Genomic DNA, 21,902 nt, shown 5'->3' with positions numbered 1-21,902 from the left:
AACTTTCACAAAGCAAGCAGCATCAAGTGTCACTTTAATGCTGTGTTGTTGAAGTGTGAATACAGATATTTTGCGCTTCTTGTGATTGGTACGATTGAGATTGCAGAGTCAATGTACTGAAGTGAGTGTGAATTATTGTATTAATGAGGCATCAGGTAAGTAAATAAAGTGACTAACCGCTAGAAGGGAAAAAGTGTTACCGTAGTCTGTGATATAAATTCATAATCAACAGGAAATATTTCATTTATTTATATGTTATTATTTATTTATGAGTAGGGCAACCAAAAGTCATTATGGTCAATTTTTTTTACCTGCTCAGAATGCTATGAAACAAGCACAAAACAAATTTCAGCTTTGTACGACGTGTGGTATAGAAGTTATTAGGTCAGATAAAGTCAAAATGTTACGTTAGGTCAAAATACAGCATATAATGCTCTTTCTTCCAGCTTCCCTCGGGCAGAAATTCTCGGCTACCTTTTCCATTTTGGCCAATGTAGCTTCCGGAAAATTCAGGCTCTCTCTCTGCAGCGGTGGTTCAATGAAGATGCAGAGCACGCCCTTCGCATAAAATGCTTCCAGGCACTGGCATTCGTTCCGCCTGACGACGTTGTACAACGGTTCGAGGACTTCCTGGCCACGTTCAGTGACGACGATGAGCAGCACTTGTCTGAATACATTGACTATTTTGAAACTACTTGGATTGGACGATTGTGTCGCAGGAATCGTCGTCAACCTCCATTTCGTATCCGGTGTTGGAATGTTTTCCACCGGGTTCAAGATGACCTTCCAAGAACGAATAATAGCATTGAAGGATGGCACAATGCGTTCAGCAAGCGTGTCTCATTATCCCATCCGACGCTTCGAAGACTCGTCAAAAAAATTAAGCGGGAACAAGGTTCCAACGAAATGTTAATTGAGCAATTGAGTGCTGGAATCGATGGCCCACCTCGGAAGAAGCGCTACGACGCTGTCAACCAACGGCTGAAGAGCATAGTTGAAAATTATGACTCAACAAATATGGACATAAAAAGTTATCTTCGAGCAATTGCACATAACTTGTAATTAAATGAATGCGATTGAAATGTGCACTTCGTCAGTTGTCGTGCTTTTAACAGTGCATATCGTCAGTTGTTTCGATAAATTGTGGTTCTTTTAATAAATTGTCGTTCTTTTAACAGTGCATATCGTCAGTTGTTTCGATAAATTGTGGATCTTTTAACCCTATCCTAACCAGGCTCGCGAGTTTACTAAAAAAGCTAGGTGTGGCCAACCCCGCACACACATTTGCAATCGTTAATTACTAGAAACCTATGCGTCGTAGACTGATGAGATTATTACAGGTTAGTAGAAACATCATCTGGCTTCCTGTATACATCATAATTGTAAAACTAAAGAAAGTGAATTTAGTGTAAATTAGGTATTTCTAAAAGTGACACATTTCTATAAATTCTTCTTGTTACGCCGCGCCCCCGCTGTGAGAAGAGAACGAAAAAGAATAGTTAGTCAAGTTATTGGTGCGTAAATGAGTAATACGTTTCAATGCGGAGAGAGAGCAAAATTATATAAATATCACAATATCTCAAAAATTACAAAATCCAACTTTATCAAACAAACATGGACAGATAGCTGAACATCACAATGACCCATTGTTTCAATGTTTGAGAAACACGCAAAAATCTTGCTTGAACTGTCGGTTCGATAAAGTGTCGTTCGATCAACTGTCGTTTTGATTAACTGTCGGTTCGATAAAGTGTCGTTTGATCAACTTTCGGTTCGATAAAGTGTCGTTCGATCAACTGTCGTTTCGATCAGGTGTCGTTTCGATCAGGTGTCGTTCGATTAAGTGTCTTTCGATAAAGTGTCGTTCGATTAAGTGTCGTTCGATAAAGTGTCTTTCGATAAGGTGTCGCGTCACGGTATTTTACAGATAAAACATAATGTTTCAACGTCCTACCAGATGGGTTGAGATCCATATTCAAACTGTTAGATACCCAAACTTGCTGATAAAATTTTCCACTACATTCAGCTTCTGTTGTAATGGAGTCATCATTGCATGCAGCAAGCTTACCTCCATACACCTGCACACCAAAACTTGCAAATACAAACATAAGAGCTACAAGCAGAATTCCGACCTGAAAATTTAAATAAGTGTGTTAATAACATGTTGACTACATTGTTTCTTTCAAAGTGTCAGTTTAATTTTTTAACATGTTTATAACTTGTCACATCACTTCTTTACTTGAATGTACACAATCGCATTTGTTCTGTTACTATGCAAAAATAGAAAAACTATTTTATTCCGTCTTGTGAGTCCAGACATATTGTAACTTCAATTAATGTTATCATTGATCAGTCATAGACCAATCACATCAGAGCATTCCCAATTCCGTTATAAAACTTATAAAGTACAAAAATTTGATATGTTTACAACATTTTTTTACTGCAGTAAACAATTGTAGGACATGTCAATTGAAGCCAAAGATGAAAAGACTTGTAGGTGATTGTAAGACACCATACATACAGCAAACCAGGGGTGTCAAACTCAAGTCGCATATAGGAACACAGTGGACTTTTCGAATATGGTGGTGGGTCACACCAACAAATCAAAGATACCTACTCTGTAATATTTATCATTTTTAAGACACCTAACTATATTATTTATTATATTAACTATATACATTATTAATTGATTGATTTCCCATATAGATAACCCACCATAACTATTTCTTTGAATCCACGAAACAGTTCAACTACAACCTTCTTTATCTGTGGTACAAGTTTAAATATCCTTAAAGGCCGTAGACATCTAAGTACCATCAAACTTTGTCCAGAATGACCTAAATTAAGATCATTTCAAATTTGCCATTCTATGACAGTGTGAACTATAACAGATTAGTGCATAGCCATTATGCTAAAACTGTTTAAAACAACATTTTTATTGTTACTTAATCCAAATTACCTCTTAAAGACTGCAAATTACATATAAAAATCAATGAAACCAAAAAAATTGTGGCATCAAGAAAACCTCCCAAATCTTTGAAAGTTGGTTTTGGGGTAAAAAATAAACCATTGGAAAAAATCTGTAAAAAAACTGTATTAATCAATAATTAAAATCAGCAAAACGCAGTGTAAAGGTACACTAATACTACCATATAGTTATTACTACTACATTGTAAAAACACATCTAATAGGCATACGATGATGGAAACATTAGCGGAGCTACCTTCCTTGATTTACCAACTGTTAACAACACGGTCTGGCACAAAGGCTTTACAGCAACAAAGTGACCTCTTTTATTATGAACCTACTCAAGATCATTTGTTCTACTGTACAGTATATACTAAGTATGGAGCAATCAGTCGGCCTCACAAACTAAAAATTGTGTTGTAAAGGGATCAGTCATTGCTCCAACACTGTACAATATCTACGCAACAGATTTTCGAGAAACAAATGCCACCAGGTACATGTACACCGACGACGGTACATTGAATTACATTGCTAGTTTGTCTAAGAGAGTTTAAACAAGCCTTTCCGTCGATCGGAATACTGTTAACAATTATATCAACAATTAAAGTCTGAAAATTTCAGCACTTTCACTTCCAACAAGATGGTATTAGCTGTCTTCCACATACACAACTATCAGGTCATTTTTAAACTCCAAATACGATTTGCTTCAAATACTGAGCTAAAATTGAGCCCTCAACTAACCTATTTCGGTGACACTTTGGACCTCAGCCTCACCTCAAAATGACATCTCCAAAAGCTTAATAAAAAGTTACCTCTCATGTTTCTATAATAATAAGTGTCTCTCTGAAATGAGATGGGAAGCATCATTCATTGTCTTAAGAAAATCTACTCTCGCACTGGTCCACTCAGCTACAGAGTACTGGGCATCAGTGTGAAGCAGTAGTGTACATGTCCGACAACTTAATTCACTTAATGGACTGGTTTGAATTATGTTTAAATTTTGGAGAAACTCAAACAGCAAACCACACCACCAACAACTGTCTTGTGCTCCGGTCTCTACGACCAATGTTCAAGAACCAACGCAAATATTGATCAACTCAAGAAATCTGAACTCTATGTAATTTTGATCAAAATTTCGACTTAATTGTTTGATTGCGTTAAGTTCTTTTTCTCTGATTGGAGTCTGTGTGTATATGAAATAATATCTGGTATACACATCTGTCTGTTCATTCATTCATTGTATCTTTTATCATTGGCGCGATGTGGACAAAGGCAATGCTAGTTGATAATAATAGCACATGTCAATGCACAAGAAGAACTGAAAATGATATAGACTTAAAAACGTGCTTGAAAACCAAAACTGAGATGGTTTGGTGAATAAGATGCTCACTTTAGTAAATTACCGAACATACTCATAACTTGCAGTTTTTTACCACCATCCTTGAGAACCCATGGGCAACCCAAGTGTACAATCTCTGTAATCTCTTATAAAGTGCTGATCTGCACATGATATTCATACATTTACTAGAAACAATGACCTTTCTAGTCAAAAACCGAGTGGCCGCTGCCTGCCTGAGTGGAACTACTCCTGTTACTGGTGTTTTGCTATCAAGACTCCAACAAAACCGTTAATTTTACGTAATGTTTCCCACACAAAATGACTAACTAATTGCTGATATATGCCCCATGAAACGTTTTATCAATTTTTGGAATGTTTTATGAAAAAAATTGTAACATATAAGTGTATAAAATATAAATATATCCAAAATTTAGATTTTGCACAAAAAAGAAAGCCATAAAAGAGAAAGGTACGTTGAGCTAAGATGAAACCAGTCCTAATGTTCATAATGGTGTCGATAATAAAATCGTCATAAATAAACCGATGCCTGGAATCGGGTAAAAAACAGAAATAAAACTATTGTGTTTTATTACAGTTCTATTCAAATTCATGTAAACCAGTCAAGAAACAATAACAGCTATGGCTTTGTAAGCATATTGGATTGTTGACAATCACAAACTTTTTATAAATTACAATACCTTCAGCAACAATTCACAACCCATTGCCACAACAAACAAGTATTCTGCAATTTGTAAAAACGGAGTTTCATGAACACGTTTAGAGCTAGATTCCATCATCATAGAGGAGCACGATATCACTGTGACCAATATCATAACCCAATCCAAATAACATACAAGTCCAAGCAGATCACTAAAAAAATTGTTAACAGGGATAATTCTGAAAACTGTAAGACTGTGTAAATCAAATCTTTAGAAGCAAATTATTAGCATTATAATTCTTTTTAGACACAAAACAAATAAATCGAAATACCAAAAACAAATTGCATGAAAAATAATTGACCAAAAACATACTGAATTACTTGCATTGGACCTCGCTCTGTAACATCACTGACACATCTTTGGTTTGATTTGCCATACTGAGCATAAACCATGGTCTGGCAGAACCTAAAATATATCTTTGGTAAGCAGCAAAAATGGAAAAATAATTATTGGAATCTGTATGCCTTGTCATAAAAACCTCTTTTGACATTAGACACAATGTACGGCAAAGCTTGATAAACACAAAAGGATTTGTATACTTTTTCCTGTAACTGAGATAAATAAAAACCATAAAAATATGGTATGACAAGATCACTAATTTAAATCCAATTCAGTTTATAGACATTCCAAAAACCTTAAAAATTATGTTTGATAATTTTTCTTGGATGGAGTTTTTCAATGGATTTTGGGTAACTTGGGTTCGCTGAATCCGAATCTGGTGTTATTTTGTGCTAATCATATCACATTTTTGAGATTTGAAGAAAAAATTCTTTTTTAATGATGTTTTTTGACTAAGGTTGAAAAATTTGTGTTGCGTTTAAGCATATATGGAATAACGTTAGCGGCGGAAGGCAGCTACTCCCTTAAGAATGCATTTCCAAAACTAATTTTATGCTTGCACTCTTTTCGATCATTATTGACCAGTATACAAACACAAAATATATGAAATATATGTGAAAAAATACAATTTGGAGCATTGTGCTCACCACAGGTAAGGCACCACTGAAAAGCTAATCTTTTCTTAGTTATGTCTCCTTCTCACAGAATTAAATTTGCTGTATTGAACTGAAGACATGAAAAATGCAACAAAAATTATACTGTCACTTCAAAACGATCTGTATTGCTGTACAAACCCAAAGCTTATCTTGGTACAAACACAGCCACTTTAAGACATCATAAATTTTCTTTTTGTAGCTGATCTCTTATGAACTGCATAAGCAGTATCTCTCATCAAATCCCGACAGAAATCTGCCATCATGTCGCAGTTCCATTCCATCATTACCTTGGTAACATTGTTCCATCACTTTAATGTCCTGATGGAAACACTCACCCTGCTCCTCACTTAGTCATCAAGGTTCTCAGCAAACTCTCTCAGGTAGCTGTGCAAGTAATGTATTTTAATGCTCATCTTACTTCCAAGTTCAGGCAAGCTGAGGAGAAGCTCCTGCACCATCTCTTTATAATTTTCAGATTTCTTATTCCCAAGGAAGGTATGAATCACATTAGCAAATGCATTCCAAGCTCGAGCCTCAATGGCCGTCATTGTAGTCACAAAATGGTGGTCCTTGAGCACCATTCTAATCCGAGGCTCGTCAAATATCCCTGATTTTTTCTTCTCATAGCTGAGGCCAGAAAATTTTAAGCATACTTAACCAAAACAGACTCCAGAACAATCCAGTGCTTTGACAAACTGCTTTATTAGTCCAAGTTTGATGTGCAATGGTGTAACGTTTTTCCGATCAACCTGCGAATTGTTTGTGATATTCTTATCTCGACGTCTTATTGTATTTCTTGGTAGCCATTCTTTTTTTACCCAACACTCTTCGTTGGCTCTACTATCCCAGTACCATAAAAAGCAGGGAAAGTTGGTATAACTTCCTTGTTGTCCCAATAGGAAATTCACCATTTTAAAGTCCACGCATATCAACCATTGGTGAATGCAGTATTTTCTTCTTTTAAGCACAACCTTGATGTTTGCGAGTTCTCCTTCAGGGAAACAGAGTGTCCAATAGGTATGGGTCCATACTTGTTCCCATTATGGAGTAAGACACATTTTAGGCTTCTTTTCGAGGTATAAGTATTATAATGAGTCTCCAGTCACTTGAACAATTTGAAATTTGTAGATAACACAATACTAACCCTTTATTTCACAGCACAACTACACTATTGCCATCTAGCATGTATTAAGCCCTTGGGGCTTCTGCGATTTTTCCCGTTCATATATTGTCTGTGAGTGCATTCTTTCTTGTAAGGTAATCGTTAGTATTGGTAATGGTTGTAATGGTCAGTATATTGTTTTGCTCTGCATAGATAAGGGGGGAAATAGAGAAGACATAGCATACTCTGAGAGTAGAACACATTCAATTCCTAGTGTTGACTCTGACATATCTTCTGGCTAAACAAAACATTTAAAGCGCACTTTTCAAAAAACTTAAAAGACTGATATGCTTATAAAAAAACTTATAATTCATATAAAAAATATAAAAATATCATATATCATATATAAAAAAATTCATATATAATATCATATCATATATAAAAAAATTCATATACAGTAAGACCTCGTTAATCCGAACCCCGAACAACCGCAAGCCCCGTTATCCGAAACAAAACTGCCAAAAACGGATTTCTTTAAATGCATTTTACACTTTTAATTCGGAAACTCCACTGTCTGACCCGAAAGTGACAATGCTGAGACGTCGTCACAGAACTCACCTCGTGCAGTGACAACAAACGAGGCCACATCTGTAATTTCTACATTGAGTGATAACTTTGAGCAACATTCTTGTTTGCCGGAAGCCACAAATTATCTTGACAGTGCGTGGACTTTGAAAAGGGACATAGAATCTTTCAGTAAAGAGTCACTCATGCAAGCGTGAGATAACAGTAAACTAAGTAAATAGTTTTTTAGTAATAGACTGTTTGTTTTGATTTCACATTAAGTTTCTGTTCTCGTCATCTTGCAATGTTGATGCTTTATGATAAAAAAGCTGGGCTAAGATCGCGGAGATAACCTAGTGATTAGAGCATTCGTCTTTAATCCGGTGGTTCTGATGTTCGACACTGGATTGGATCATACAACAAATAAAATTTTATTTTAGTTGCTGTCCAGCCAGAAACTAGGTACTTTGAATTGGAGTAAGGTGCATACTGCTTTTTGAACACGGTGCTGCATTTGCAAGATTTACTGATTTTTCGCTTTCCGATAATCCGGATTCGTCACAAAACTGACATCTTATGACGAAACAAAGTGGTCCGGATTAACGAGGTCTGATTGTACTTGTTTACAACAATACAGTTTTTCATCCAATCCACAAAAATAATATTAAAGGTAATAGCATTAACTGTAGTAAAGATAAATATATATAATATACAATCAGATTGTAAACAAAACTGTACTTCCTAATTTGGCTGTCACGTTTAATAAAGAGCAATGGTTTATCAAAAAATGGGTGATTTTCTCGAAGTTCTTGTTCCTGACGCTGACGCTTTAGGATAGCTTGTTGTCGCTTGACATGAATCAACTTAAAATCAAGCTCTTGCTGTGCTTTTTGACTGTACAAGCTGTCCTAAAAGTAAAAACGAAGCATATTGTTCATGCAAGCTAAACAATGCTTTGCATATGAGGTATAATCATACAAAAAATAAACATAATACAACATAAGTAGCTGGCAAGACAGTGGAAGTTTTTATCAAAAAAAATTAATAAACTTCAATCAATAACTAGAAAGCACTTTTGCAAGAAATGATGTTATGGCATTAAAATGTACCACCCAGGCCGATGTAAAGCTTTTCAGCCAGGTCCCACTTTTATATACAAGTCGATGCAGAAGTCGCAACAACCTGCCTTGTCAGCCATACAGTGGCTACATTTACCCGAATCCAATAAATTTTTAAGACAATGCCTATAAAAGCTTAAACGAGTTAATAAACACCAAAAAGAGCTTATTTTCCAAAGTCCAAATGTTTTACAGATGAAGTATTCAAATGGAAAAACTGAAATTTGGTGGTTATTTGTACTTACGCTCAGTGAAACTATCCTATGCCATCGAATTTTTAAAAACAAAACTGCTTAGATTTAAGTAATTTGGCCAACTATGTCGAGGGGAATTAAGTTTTGCATTTTGACCAACATGGTGAAAGCCTTCAGAGTGAGTCTCATGATTTTATTCAAAGCTATTATCATAACTGTAATATATAAAATATAATAACTCATAATATTTATAAAAAGTAACTTTGATCAGAGTTGAAAAATTAGTAAAAAATATTTCTTTTAATTCAGTATAAAACAATTTGTGGTTTATCCCTATTTTGGGCTGATATCTTTAGATCACGTGACATGAGTAAATAGCTGAAAAAACAATCAAATTTTCATGGTGTTGTCATAAATACAAAGTAAAGATCGATAAAAAAAAGGCGTTTACCCATGGCTGTGTTCAATTTATTTCACCACATCACATGGTTGTTGTAATTATTTCTAAAAAATATTTAATTGCAACAAAAATTATGGAAGAAAATGTGATTTTTTTAAATATTCTAAATACCCTTTACAAATTTACTAATATCTCCTTATTAAGTGACAGGATGTAATCGTGATTAACTCTATATGATGCGGAATTACGAAGGTTTCCATCACCAAAAAGTATTGTAACATAGGATAAAAAAGTTGTTAACCAACGAAAAGTACACAATTTTCAACAGTTTTTGAAATTTCCTGGAAAAGTAACCAAGTTCATAAACGAATGGAATTAAGATTTTTCCAAACCCAGCTCACACATCAAATTTCAATCTTCTGACTTTATATAAGCGAGCTATCACACACGGTAAAACCGTAATAGCAACGAAAACTAGTAGTTAGCCATTCAACTTCAATACGGATTGAAATATTAACGTAGATGTTCTAGATGTGATAAATCTTCCCAGTCAGCTCCCACTTCAATATGCATTAGGATATATCAGTCACAAATTTGAAAATATCTTCTAATATTTGAATGATTCATTGAAACATAGTTAGTAACGTTGTATTAAGCGCTTTAAGCCAACAAGTCAAAATCGTTACAGTAACAATCACATTTAGAGTCCTACCTTCTTAGTGCATTTTTCAATGAATTTTTTGTTTTGCACAAATACTGGCATTGACTGTTGCCACCAATTTTTTTAATTTTATAACAACACATCTAAACATAAACGAGTCATTACATGCCAAAAAGTGAGATCACGAAAATTTTTTGGCAACTTACGCTTGATGTAGTTATGTGATTAATATGAAAATGGGTAATTAGATTATTTTTGTGCAGTAAAAGTAAGATATGGTTTAAAATTTTAAAATATCACCAAAACTATGAATGACTCACTGAAATATAGTGGGTATAGCATTATATTATGGCATTTGTAGTAATACACCAAATTTTAAATTGTATATTATTAACACTAGAAGGACGGCAATTTTCGTATACCTAGAAGGACGGAGTGCGTCAATTGACGCAAAAGGTCAAAACGGCGCAAATCTAACGTTTTTTGTTGAGAAAACTGTGCTGTTGCTCCGAAAAAACTACTTCTATCGCATGTCCGCTATGTCCATTTTAATTAACAAAAGCAATCGCATTGAAAATACAAGCCGTCGTGCCTAAACACTTCTGTTTCACGTAACTCCTTGTTCTTCTTGCACTCTTTCGGGACTTCTCTCCTGTTCTGGCGCATTTTCCCTACGAGGCTGCACTTCTTTTCCGCAAGTCGCAACGCCAGGTCAAGTGAGGTGAAAAAATTATCGCAAGTGACGTTGTAATCTCCTTGAAAAAGCGGAGCCATGAGTTTCAGTACAACGTCGGTGGGCACACTCCCTTGGGGGCTCCTTGCGTCATCTTTTCCAACGTAAGGAAAACCGTTGAATAAATATTTTTTTTCGACGTCAACTGCCAGCCAGAACTTTAGACCAAACTTGTCTGGTTTATTGGCCATATATTGGATGAAGTCGTGCCTTACACGGCAATAGTTGCTCATCCACAGTTATCTTCCACTGTGGAATGAGTGCTTTTTGGCAGATTGATATAAAACCGTTCCAAAGTTGTGAAGCAAGTGCAAATTTATCATGCAATAGATTCCTACGCCTTTCCGTCTTCAGATCGAAGCGAAGGAATCGTATGAGCTCCAGAAACCTGTCTCTTGCCATGGTTTGGGAAAACATCGGACATCCCCACGAATTCCCCCCCAAACTCTTCACAGGGAAATTGCGCCCTCCTGTCACGCCACGAGCAACCACCGACCCGACGAATTTCTCTAATTCATCTAATTTATCTAACTAAGAAACTCTTACTACACTTACGCTTCGATAAACTTCAAAAATTCCGAAATTAGGCTGCGCTTGTGACGAAACTACTCTGTTTTGCGGAAAAGTCGACTTGCATAGTTCGTCAACACGTTTGTTACACCCCTGTGCTGGCAGCTGTGACCTAATTCGATAAACCTGTAATTATCAGCAGAAACAAAACATTGCTCTCTATTGCGAGAACTGGTTTTTGTAGTGTGAAGTAACAATGCGTCAATTGACGCGCCCCGTCCTTCTAGGTAGTGACAACGTTAATTATCTCTACCGGTAAAATAAAAACTTCATATTCATGGGTTAGTTACCTAACACTAATGTAGGAAAAGTCAGGAAATATCAAGGTTGTGCGATGCCCCACTTCAAAGTTATAGATGCACTTAGGTTGAAAATGGGTCAATTGACGCGCCCCGTCCTTCTAGTGTTAAGAAAGTTGTATTGTCTTTGGCTAGTCATGTCATTCCAACATTAAAATCTTAAAACAATAAATAGTTTGTTTGATTTCAAACAACAGATATGGTTTTGGTAAGTAAGTGCTTTTTAAGTGCTTGTAGTACAGAGGGTTATGAATTTAGGCGTGTTTTTCTTGCCAAATATCTCTGTGACATATACATGCTGTCAGGTTGTTAGTGATTACTAAGAAATTTTGTGACACATATTTATGTGATGTTTAACTGGTGGCCTACTCTGATTTGCTATACCATAAGGTTATGAAAAAAATAAAACACTTTTGGCTTAATCGCCTTTTAAATTGTTTTTTTTCTGAAAATCTCGGTTTATGAAAGGTCTCTCTGAAAAGCGTGTTTTGGAAATGGTACATGAGTAATTTCTTCTCATGGAATTAAAGTCTTCACATTTTTGGAATATAAGAAATCAAATTTTTAAATAGCTATGTAATATTATGAGCTTTGGGCCCACATGCCAAAAAACGTCAAAGTAATTTCACATTTAGAGTCATAACTTCTTCATTAAATTCTTTTATGCTACATCTTGGTGGATACAAAAACTCAGCTAGGTGATCGGGCTTGTTTAGCAGTAAGGGCAAATTGAAAAATTTTGCTTTGTATTACTTAAAATAGACTTTCAGATGGGCCTGCCATCCCTTAAGTGTAAAATCTATCAGTTGTGGAAAACTATGTGTTTAGCCTAAACCAATTTGCTAGTTCTAACTGCATGCTAGCCTACTACCAATTAGTTAATGGCAAATTTTGCACAGATGGTATAGGTCAGTGGTTTCCAAACTATGGTACGCGTACCACTAGTGGTACACGAAGGTCTTACAGGTGGTACGCAAGCAACTTATCGAGTTCACACCAAACGATCACAAAAGATCTTTTATTGTCGTCGGCATTATTTTAATTCACATAAATTACGTAGAGCGTGAAAGTTCATGCTATATTCCCTACTGAATACTAATTCCTTAGGGTATTGACGTATTGGATTGTAAAACAGGGTTTCTTTGTGACGAAATAGAACGTCATTAATTACTACGTAACAAATCCTTGAAGTCAGTTTTTGTAATACGTTAGTTATGCTGTAGCACTGTAGCGAGGGCGGTAAAAGTTCGACTAATTTTTGTTTAATATTCACGAGCCTTTAGTAAACATTTTGCCTATGATTTTTTATTTTTGTATTCTAGAGTTTTGTCGGACCACCTACAATGTAGGTGGTACGAGAACGCTGCATGAACCAAAAAAATGGTACGCGAGTAGATAAAGTTTGGGAACCACTGGTATAGGTGGACGTTTCTCTTGTTTACTTTTTTGTTCATTTATTTTATTTACAGAAATGTTAGGACAGTACTGGTGTTTTCCATTCTAAAGCGGGTTTTCTACAAACACGGAATTCTAACAACTTACCCTGCTTTATTGAAATGCACACAGAGGAAATTACTAAACAGTAAGTAAAAATTTGAAAAAGGACCAAGTTCAACTGGTCGCAAATGCACCTTGTCAGTGCTGAGTCACTGGTCTATTGCATTGTTTATTTTCCAGCATTAACTGTGCGGAGTGAAAGCTAGGATGCTCATTGTTAAAATTATAGCACAATAAAATTCATGCTAATGAACAATTAACAAGTAGGAAAAAGGAGCAATGCCCAAGGGCTTAAAACATGCATGATAGCAACAATAGAATTGTGCTGTAAGATGGTAGAGTAGCATTGCCACCAAACCCACAAAACAATTCCTAAGTTTAAAGAATTTAAGGCTAAAATAACACAAACATTGAAACAACTAAATGGTTGGAAGATGTAGAGAACATGTTCCCTAACATTAAAAACACAGATATTAATAGTCAAAACAAAAGATATGAAGTGACATGGTTTGATTAAAATGACAATGAATATCTTAAGTGTAAGAGAAATGCAAACAAATGCATAACTTTGACCAACCCTTCGAGACAAGCACAGATCAAACACGGCAGCAAGGAAAGCTAAATGATCCTTCATAAAAACTTTTGCCTTTGTATATCGCTTGACAAACCGACTATACTTTCAATAAAATGCTTAATTTAAAGGTTTTTACGCAATCCTTTTTCATGAACCTAGGTCTATATACAGTATTTTCGATGATTACCATAAATATAGATTCAGATTTTGGAAGCAACATGATATTTAACATGGAAATTATTCATGTGTTCTGTTTTTCATCCAAGTACACTAGAGTGACAGATGCATTCAGCCAAATTTATTCCATGTAGTCTGGCCCATATGGCTACTGCTCTGGCCAAATCAGCCTGGTGTGCTCAATAACCAGGCAACTGGAAGGTTATTTATACTGTAGTTTTACGTCATCATTAAAAATCAATTTCGCCAACAAAAGCATAGGAAAGAAAAGGAAAAAAGGCGGCAAAGTTGCTAAAAAAATTTCTGGTTTTTTTCTAAATATCTCTATTGCGTTTATTTTTTGTCAATGAAACTTGTTTAATTTTCCCTTCCGATTGTTAAAAAACTGTTGGTTCAAGTTTACTTTGCAAAACCGCTATGGCATATTTGTTGTTATGCAGCAGCGTTAATAATGTCAGACTTATTCTAAATGATTTAACAGCCAAGGTTTGCCTCGGAAAAAATTTTGAAACAAATGCAGCTTAGCTACAAGGAGATATCTAACGTTATGTGACGTTTTGGCCAATATCCCGAAAAATGGGAAAGTTCCCTCAATACTTCGACTCATAGCTCATTAGTCTATATATAGATAAATTTGTTGTTTTAGTAAAACACTAAAATGGACTTTTGCCAACCACTGAAATTTAACAACAATATATCAAAGCTAAAATGAGTTATTAAACGGTGAAAAGTGCCTTTCTTTCAAAGTTTTCAGCGACTTCCAATCAAAGTAGTCACGTGATTAAAATGAAAATGGGTGGTTATACTATTTTTGCTCAGAATAATGTCCTTAAGGTTAAAAATTTGAAAATATTACTAAAAATCTTTTATAAAGATTCATTGAAATACAGTAGTGTTATGTTACCAGTTTTGGGCTGAAATGCCAAAAAACGTCAAAGTAATTACACATTTAGAGTCATAACTTCTTAGCACATTTTTCAAGGAAAAACATTTTTAAAGCAATACTGGCCTTGATTGTTGCTAGCAATTGCTAAAATTTCTTTATAAACACTCAAAGCATAAAGGACTTCATAGATGCCGAAAAGTAGTTACTTTCAAAGCTTTTTGACAATTTCCGAATGAAGTAGTCATGTGATTCATCTGAAAATTACTGATTGTGTAACTTGTGCTCAGACAAAGGAAGTTATGCGATACAATTATTAAATATGGTCTTAAATTTACCGTGATAATATTTTTCGACAAAAAATAACTTCCAGTTAAAAATTTTGAATCGAAAAAATTTTTGTGCCCATGAAGTTTCAATAAAATTAACACAAAAATAGCTAAAATAATAAAGTTAAAAAAAAATCAAAAGCAGGGAATCTCCTTTGAGCTTTATCTAAATGGAAAAGTAAGTGCGTTAAATTTTACACCTTCAAAGGATGTGCATCCGCTAGAAGTAACTGTGCATGTAATTACAAAATAAGTAAAAAAATTTCATTCAAAATTTGAAAGTTTACGTTGAAACCAAATTTTGGATTGTTATTGTTAGATCATGTGATCTAATGTATGTAGGTATTTGTCCTTGTTTGGATGGGGAGTAAGTAGATGAACAACAGAACAAAGTTTCATTGTTGTAACATTGAAAAGTTTCATTGTTGTAACATTGAAAAGTTTCATTGAGTAACATTAAAGTGAAAATCGTGAATCTAGAGGTGTTTTCTTATAGTTGTGGTCACGTGGTCAAATAATTTTTCTTTTAAACACGTTCTATGATCTATAATTACTTTAACGAACTTTGAAGAAATTACCTTAATGCAACAAAACGTTATGCAAGAAAAAGAGATTTTTTTCCAAGCATCCGAAATACCCTTTATGGAACGGCTTATATCTCCTTATGATGTGATTGGATGTAATCGTTGTTTAAGTGGTTTGTTGGGGGTCATGTACCTTTAAATCAGCAAATTTTGAAAGCAAAGCGACAACAGATTAATGAGATATTAACTGTCGAAAAGTGCCAATATTTGAAAGTTTTCGGGCATTTCCCATAAAGTATTCAAGTGATCACGCACATATACAAACTTGATCGAGATTTTATTAAACCCCACCGACAGTACAAATTTTAAAAACGCACGATGTTATTTACGCGAGTTTTCGCACGAAAAACCAAAGGTGAGGAAACAAAGACGACTATGACAACGCCGAAGAATAATGCCTGAAACAAACGTATCGAATTTTCTATTTGGATCCATTCTAATACATATCAAAATTGCGTTTGAAGTAGAGCTTTTTACTCACTACTTAGAATGTGAAAGAGAAGATCGCTACTTTCAAATGATTTTGAAAAAAGTTTCACCAAATTTGCCAGTCTATACATTCAAATTCATTCAAGCATAACCATTTTCATTTTTGCAATCTAAATAGCGAGTGAAAGGGGCTACCTCTATTTCGATCCGTACATAATCTTATACTGTGAACTATGGTGTAAAACATTTCATTTCTCTGAATGAAAATAAAAAACTAAAAGCATCAAATGAAAAAATTTGATTGATCTTACTGATGTCCTGATATTTTCATTATTTTTTTGCTTTCCATCATGAAGTGTTTGTCGATTGGTTTGAAAATATCTTCTTTCACGTCTCATCAAATGTTGTGTACTAAGCAAAGACGTGCTGTGTCCGGAAGAATAATTAGACAAAGCTGGATCACCTATGCAATTACAAAATGGCAGTACCTAAATGATAAGTCACAGGACAAGTCAAATGAAGGGCAGTACACCTTAGTTATAAGGTCAGTTATCATTTGTAATGCCTACCATATATATCAAATATAGACAAATGAAAATCCATAGCCTTACCAGGACTTTTGGCTTTCCCAGAAAAGTTATAGCATATGACATAAAAATATGGCAAGTAATAAATCAATGTTTGGTTCTAACTGTGTGGGAAATTTTTTATATTTATGTTATTTGCATTTTGCAAGTTCCAGTTCGGTTCGCCATGTTGTTGCCATAAACGCAAAGAGTGCAGGTAAACTCAAACAACAATGCAAATGTTGATAGCATTTATGATTTTTGTGAATAGAAGAATATACCTGCATTTATTGCAACCAAATAGCATTTAAAGATTTATCATGTTGCACATAATATTATTGATGGCAATTTATCATAAAACTGCACCATATGAAATTTTATTTTTGAAGAAGTAGAAAATGGAATTCAGTGGCCAAGTTTCTACAATTGATCCTGTTTTTCTTGTAGCCTCTTGTGCAAATTAAAATGTGTCCATTCCTGGAGTACAGCAAATTTTCAACGTATTAAACTAACTGTCTGTTAATTCAAAATTTAAAGTCACTGTCGTATGATTTGTAGACTGTGCTTTTTACATAAATAAACTTTATTACCAATATTCAATTCTTAGTTTTTTTGTTTATCTGCAAATCCTTAATAAATCAATTAGTAGAAATGTAAAGTTTTCATGAAATAATGTCGTATGTGGGCTTGCACTGGTTTGTAATCACAACATTTATCCTCAGGCTGAAGTTTTAGAACAACTTAAACGCTGCAATGGATTCTCATCGCTTGACATGCATTTAATGAGGTAACCATTGTGCAAGTTCCGATTAATCTTGGCTTTTTGGTTTTTATATTGCATCGCCCGAATTTTGACTGTTCGTCTGCGCCACTGGGAATTGACCACTGGCTGCATAACTGCAAGCTCAGCGCTTTAACCAATTGGTTACCGAGTGAATACTGATTTGGCGTAACATTTTTAAGCCAAGATCTGTTACAGTAGCAATTACAATCCTTGAGCCTCATTAGCTTTTAACTGATATTTGTAAGTTAATAACCAGTGTTGTATTGACTCGAGTCACGTTTTTAAATGACTTGACTCGAGTCTCGGGAAAGTAACTTCACGCAAGTCATTAAATGTTAGTTGTTAATTTATTGACCAACTGAATTACAAACATTTCATTTCTTTGCGAACGATCGGTTAAACGTATAAATAAAAAAAAAGAAGTAAGAATAAAGAGTTGCTTAATGATGCGCTTGACCATTGTGTTTTTAATCGTAATCTAGTTTAATGTAGTTTCAACGCGTAAACATATGTTTTGTCACTGTGAGTAAAGTTTCAGAAGCTTTGCTGTTTCAGAAGCTTTCAGAAGCGGAGTCATTGCTGTTAGGTCTTGTTAGTGAATGTTGTAGGGTACTTTAAATTATGTAATTATATCACGAAAAATGCATAACAGGCGGCAACATTGCCTTTTTCTCTGTATGACTTGATTTGACTTGCAAATTAATAATTTGACTCGACTTGACTTAAGTAAACTTTCCAAATGACTTGAGTTAACTTGAGTTTTTAAAAAAATTACTTGGTTACAGCAATGTCTATAACTAAGTCAATGCAACTGAAAGTGAGGGGCAAATGCAAAAAGAGGTTGGCCTGAATTGAAGAGAATTTGTCACTTCCGTAATTATACTGGAGAGAGGATTTGTACCAATATACAATGGTTAGGCGGTTATTACCATAAAATAGTAACAAAAACTGAAAATTTATAGCTTGATTATGACATAGATCGCAACCAATGTTCCCTCTAATTTTCATGAGTCTGAGCAAACACACTAACTCTCTGAGCGGTCATTTGGACCACTGTGAGCAACATCAGACGTGCGCACTTTGGCGATTATTATGCATTTATTTTATTTTCAATTCAAGTAGGATTTTTTACTTATGCTCAGCACAGATTTTCTGTGTGCGGAAACCGTGTCAGCAGTGCGCATTTGCGCACGCGCGCAGCTTAGAGGGAACATTGATGGCAACCCTTATTACATCAAAATAAATTGGAAACAAAATGGGCATCACTAAGGTATTTGGATACTAAGGTAGTAAGTATGAATAGAATGTTTTGTGCGCCGGACAATTTATGATAGTTACGTTGTTTTCTGCTTGGCTTGCCATGCCTTTGTATTTTCTGCCTTCAGCCAGAAGCACTGATAAATGTGATTACTCCTTGCCCGTTGTGAAACGATTGATCCTTTCTACAGAGAAAGTATTGCTATGTAGACGCGCCTAGTTTGTACCGTTTGTTTTGAAATACAATCGGATATAGTGAACTACAGGTCTTTTCGAACCAGCAATAAGAAGAGGACGGTAATATAATTACAAGGACAATAGGTATATTTAAAGCGTAATGAAGTGTACAACAGCAAAATTTTGGTATTAAATAAGCCATAGCTAACTTACCATCGAATAGAGATACTATCAAATAGACTAATAGAATATCGAATAGAGATACTAAGTTACAGCTCAGTCTTGGCTGTTGATGCCAGACTAGTCTAGTGCTTGTAAATGCCATAAAAACAAGAATGAATTACAACTTCATTTACTGTCATTTGAACCATTCCATGCTGAAAATTACCATTACACGCTATTAATAACTTACCTATGGTTCATTCTATTTGAATAAGGTTATTATGATAGTATTACTACGTTACTGTCGTACCTGCCTGTTTTTGAGAACTGAAACCCTGACGACTGTTGAACCTGACTGCCAAAGGTACACCTAGGATATGGCATGCTTATAGGAAATTAAGAGCCTGATGAACTTAATGGAAAAGAACATCAAAAAAGAACTTTTTTCCAAGATACCAAAAGTTTAACGATATCATGGACAATTCAATGGAATCTCATGAAACAAAACTGCTCACTGAAGTCCAAGAAATCTCCCACAGCCAATCTTTCCTTAATACTAGAACGGCCGAGGTGTCGAAATCGACACTTTTTGAATTTTGATGTATGTTTTTTTTAGCAAATGCAGTTGCAACGATATAAAATTTTCAATAGCTTTCTAGACTTCTTGAAAGAGTTTGGATAAGTAACATTTACCGAAATTTGATTTTCGATTAATTTTTTACAACCTGTTATACCTTTAACGGCCGAGGTGTCAAAATTGACACCAAGATGATTTTAGAGGTTCAGTAGACTACAAAATCTTTTTATTTCGCACGATTGCATTTACAACTATCATATACGTTAGATTAGCCCAGTTTTTATCTTTTCAAGTGATTGTTTATCTCATTTAGATACAGCTTTTATGGAAAATTTATGACATCCTAAACGCACTTTGTCCATGTACGCTTGCACAATATAACCTTTCTTTGCTTTGCAGCGAAGGCGAACTGTAAAATGCACACAACAGTTTTTATGCAATGTACGGATTGTATGTTACAGCAGTAAAACTAAGGGCTTCATACTTTTTCCATATTATATAGAGAATAATTAAAATTAACAAAATCCAGTAATAGTTTTTTTGTTATTTCATACGCTATTTGTAGAGCTACGCTACAAACTGTACAGTAGGCCAAAACAAAACAAGGTAGGCCTGGACGTTTTCGACCTAACGGCGAGAAAATACACAACCCATGCAGCAAGTAGACGATGACCTTTCCTTTGGCTGTTTGGACAAAACTACTGGACATAGCAGCACTAAATTCCTGATTCTGCACAGAAAATGTTCCGGCAGCAAAATCAGCCGATGAAGCTTCATACTCCAGCTTATGGAGGGGTTGAGGGATGCTTACGGGGGTGAAGCGGAAGCAGGTGGACCACAGAGAAGTGAACCCAGCGCAGAGAAGACCATCTGGAAAGCGAAGGAAATGTGCGGGACAAGGTTGCAAAAACAATATAGTTACAGTTTTCTGTCACTGCAGCAGGCCAACTTGCGGCGTGTGTGGTAACGGCGACTGGAAGCTTACAGAATGCAAAAACTCTACGACGTAAATTGATCAACATGGGTCCTGCTGTAAACTCTAACGACTTATCTTATTATGTGTAGGAAACATATGAGCTTTTTCTGCAATTGTTAGCGTTTTGTTGAGATACCTATCATCAGAATAATGTTTCTATATTTTTCAAATCATAAATATTGTTTTTTTTTTCGTTTCTTACAAATCATAAATAGTCATAAAAGGTCGAATTGTTGTATCTATGTTAGTTTTTGTTTCAACTGAACAAACAAAATACATCCTAAATTCATTACGGAAGTTTTTTTTTTTTCCACTAAACTTAATCAAAAAGTACATTTTTTAGGATGGTGTCATTTTCGACACCACCGGCTGTTGGAGGTAAACTTGTTTTCCGGCCGTTCTAGTGTTAATGAGAAATGATAATAAGAATGGATGTCACAAGCACAAGATGTCAACTTGAGGCAACAAAAGCTAAGCTACAAGAAGTAAGTATTGAACTTGAAGAAGTTCAACAGTACACAAAACGCAACTGTCTGGAATCTGATGGATTTCCCTACACCAACTCACTCATAGCAAGTGTATTAAAGAAAGTAAACATCACTATAAAAGAAAACGATATATCAACATCTCATCGCTTGGAAAAAAATGAAGCTGGTAGATCAACACCACCTATCATTCTAAAGTTTGTCATGAGATGTGAGGAATCAAATTTTTGAACAAAGAACCCATTTCAAAGGTATCCAAAACGTTGGAGTACAAGGTATGACTGCACTTTTTATCAATGAAAGCCTTGACAAATGACTGACCCTTCAAATATGACTTCTAAATTTCCTTGTAAAATTTTGCAAAAAAACAAAACTTATATTTTGCGAGATATGTAAGTACAGGATATATCTGAATTGCCCCAAGATGTTAATACCCGGTTTCGAAATATTAGCTGATTCTAATTTTTGATGGAATTGTATTGATGAAAATTTGCCCCTAACTGGTGAAAGTAACAGCCATGACTCCATTCCTCCAACTACAACCAATAGCTCCAAAAAAGAAAATTATCTAAGTATCGATGAATATATATACAATGACGCTAATATATACACAAAAATGCTGTAGTATTGTACATTTTAACGTTAGAAGTCTAAACAAAAATTTAGACAAACTTAATGAATTCGTAACTTAATCAAAAAATCCACCAGACTTAATATGTGTGCCTGAAACTAAACTAAAAACTGGAGCCAGTAATGTACAATTAAAAGACTATTTCTTAACCTG

General features: G+C 35.0%; 1 protein-coding gene across 4 annotated transcripts in view; it reads right to left on the bottom strand.

The window, feature by feature from the left end:
• LOC143452019 (sodium leak channel NALCN-like) overlaps window positions 1–21,902 on the bottom strand; it is a 71,127-nt gene that overhangs the window by 8,533 nt on the left and 40,692 nt on the right. For 3 of the 4 annotated variants that reach the window (XM_076952828.1, XM_076952829.1, XM_076952831.1), the window contains exons 19-25: window positions 16,446–16,597; window positions 8,425–8,594; window positions 5,338–5,430; window positions 5,005–5,176; window positions 2,960–3,080; window positions 2,716–2,837; window positions 1,955–2,132 (exon numbers count right to left, since the gene is read on the bottom strand). In XM_076952828.1, coding sequence (XP_076808943.1) covers window positions 1,955–2,132; window positions 2,716–2,837; window positions 2,960–3,080; window positions 5,005–5,176; window positions 5,338–5,430; window positions 8,425–8,594; window positions 16,446–16,597 — 1,008 coding nt within the window. The remainder of the gene's footprint in view (window positions 1–1,954; window positions 2,133–2,715; window positions 2,838–2,959; window positions 3,081–5,004; window positions 5,177–5,337; window positions 5,431–8,424; window positions 8,595–16,445; window positions 16,598–21,902) is intronic. The other variant, XM_076952830.1, reaches the window with a different exon arrangement.

The sequence above is a fragment of the Clavelina lepadiformis genome, chromosome 4 (assembly GCF_947623445.1).
Source record: "Clavelina lepadiformis chromosome 4, kaClaLepa1.1, whole genome shotgun sequence".
Lineage (NCBI taxonomy): Eukaryota > Metazoa > Chordata > Ascidiacea > Aplousobranchia > Clavelinidae > Clavelina > Clavelina lepadiformis.
The sequence above is the reverse complement of the archived record's forward strand: the minus strand, read 5'-3'. Positions and strand labels throughout refer to the sequence as shown.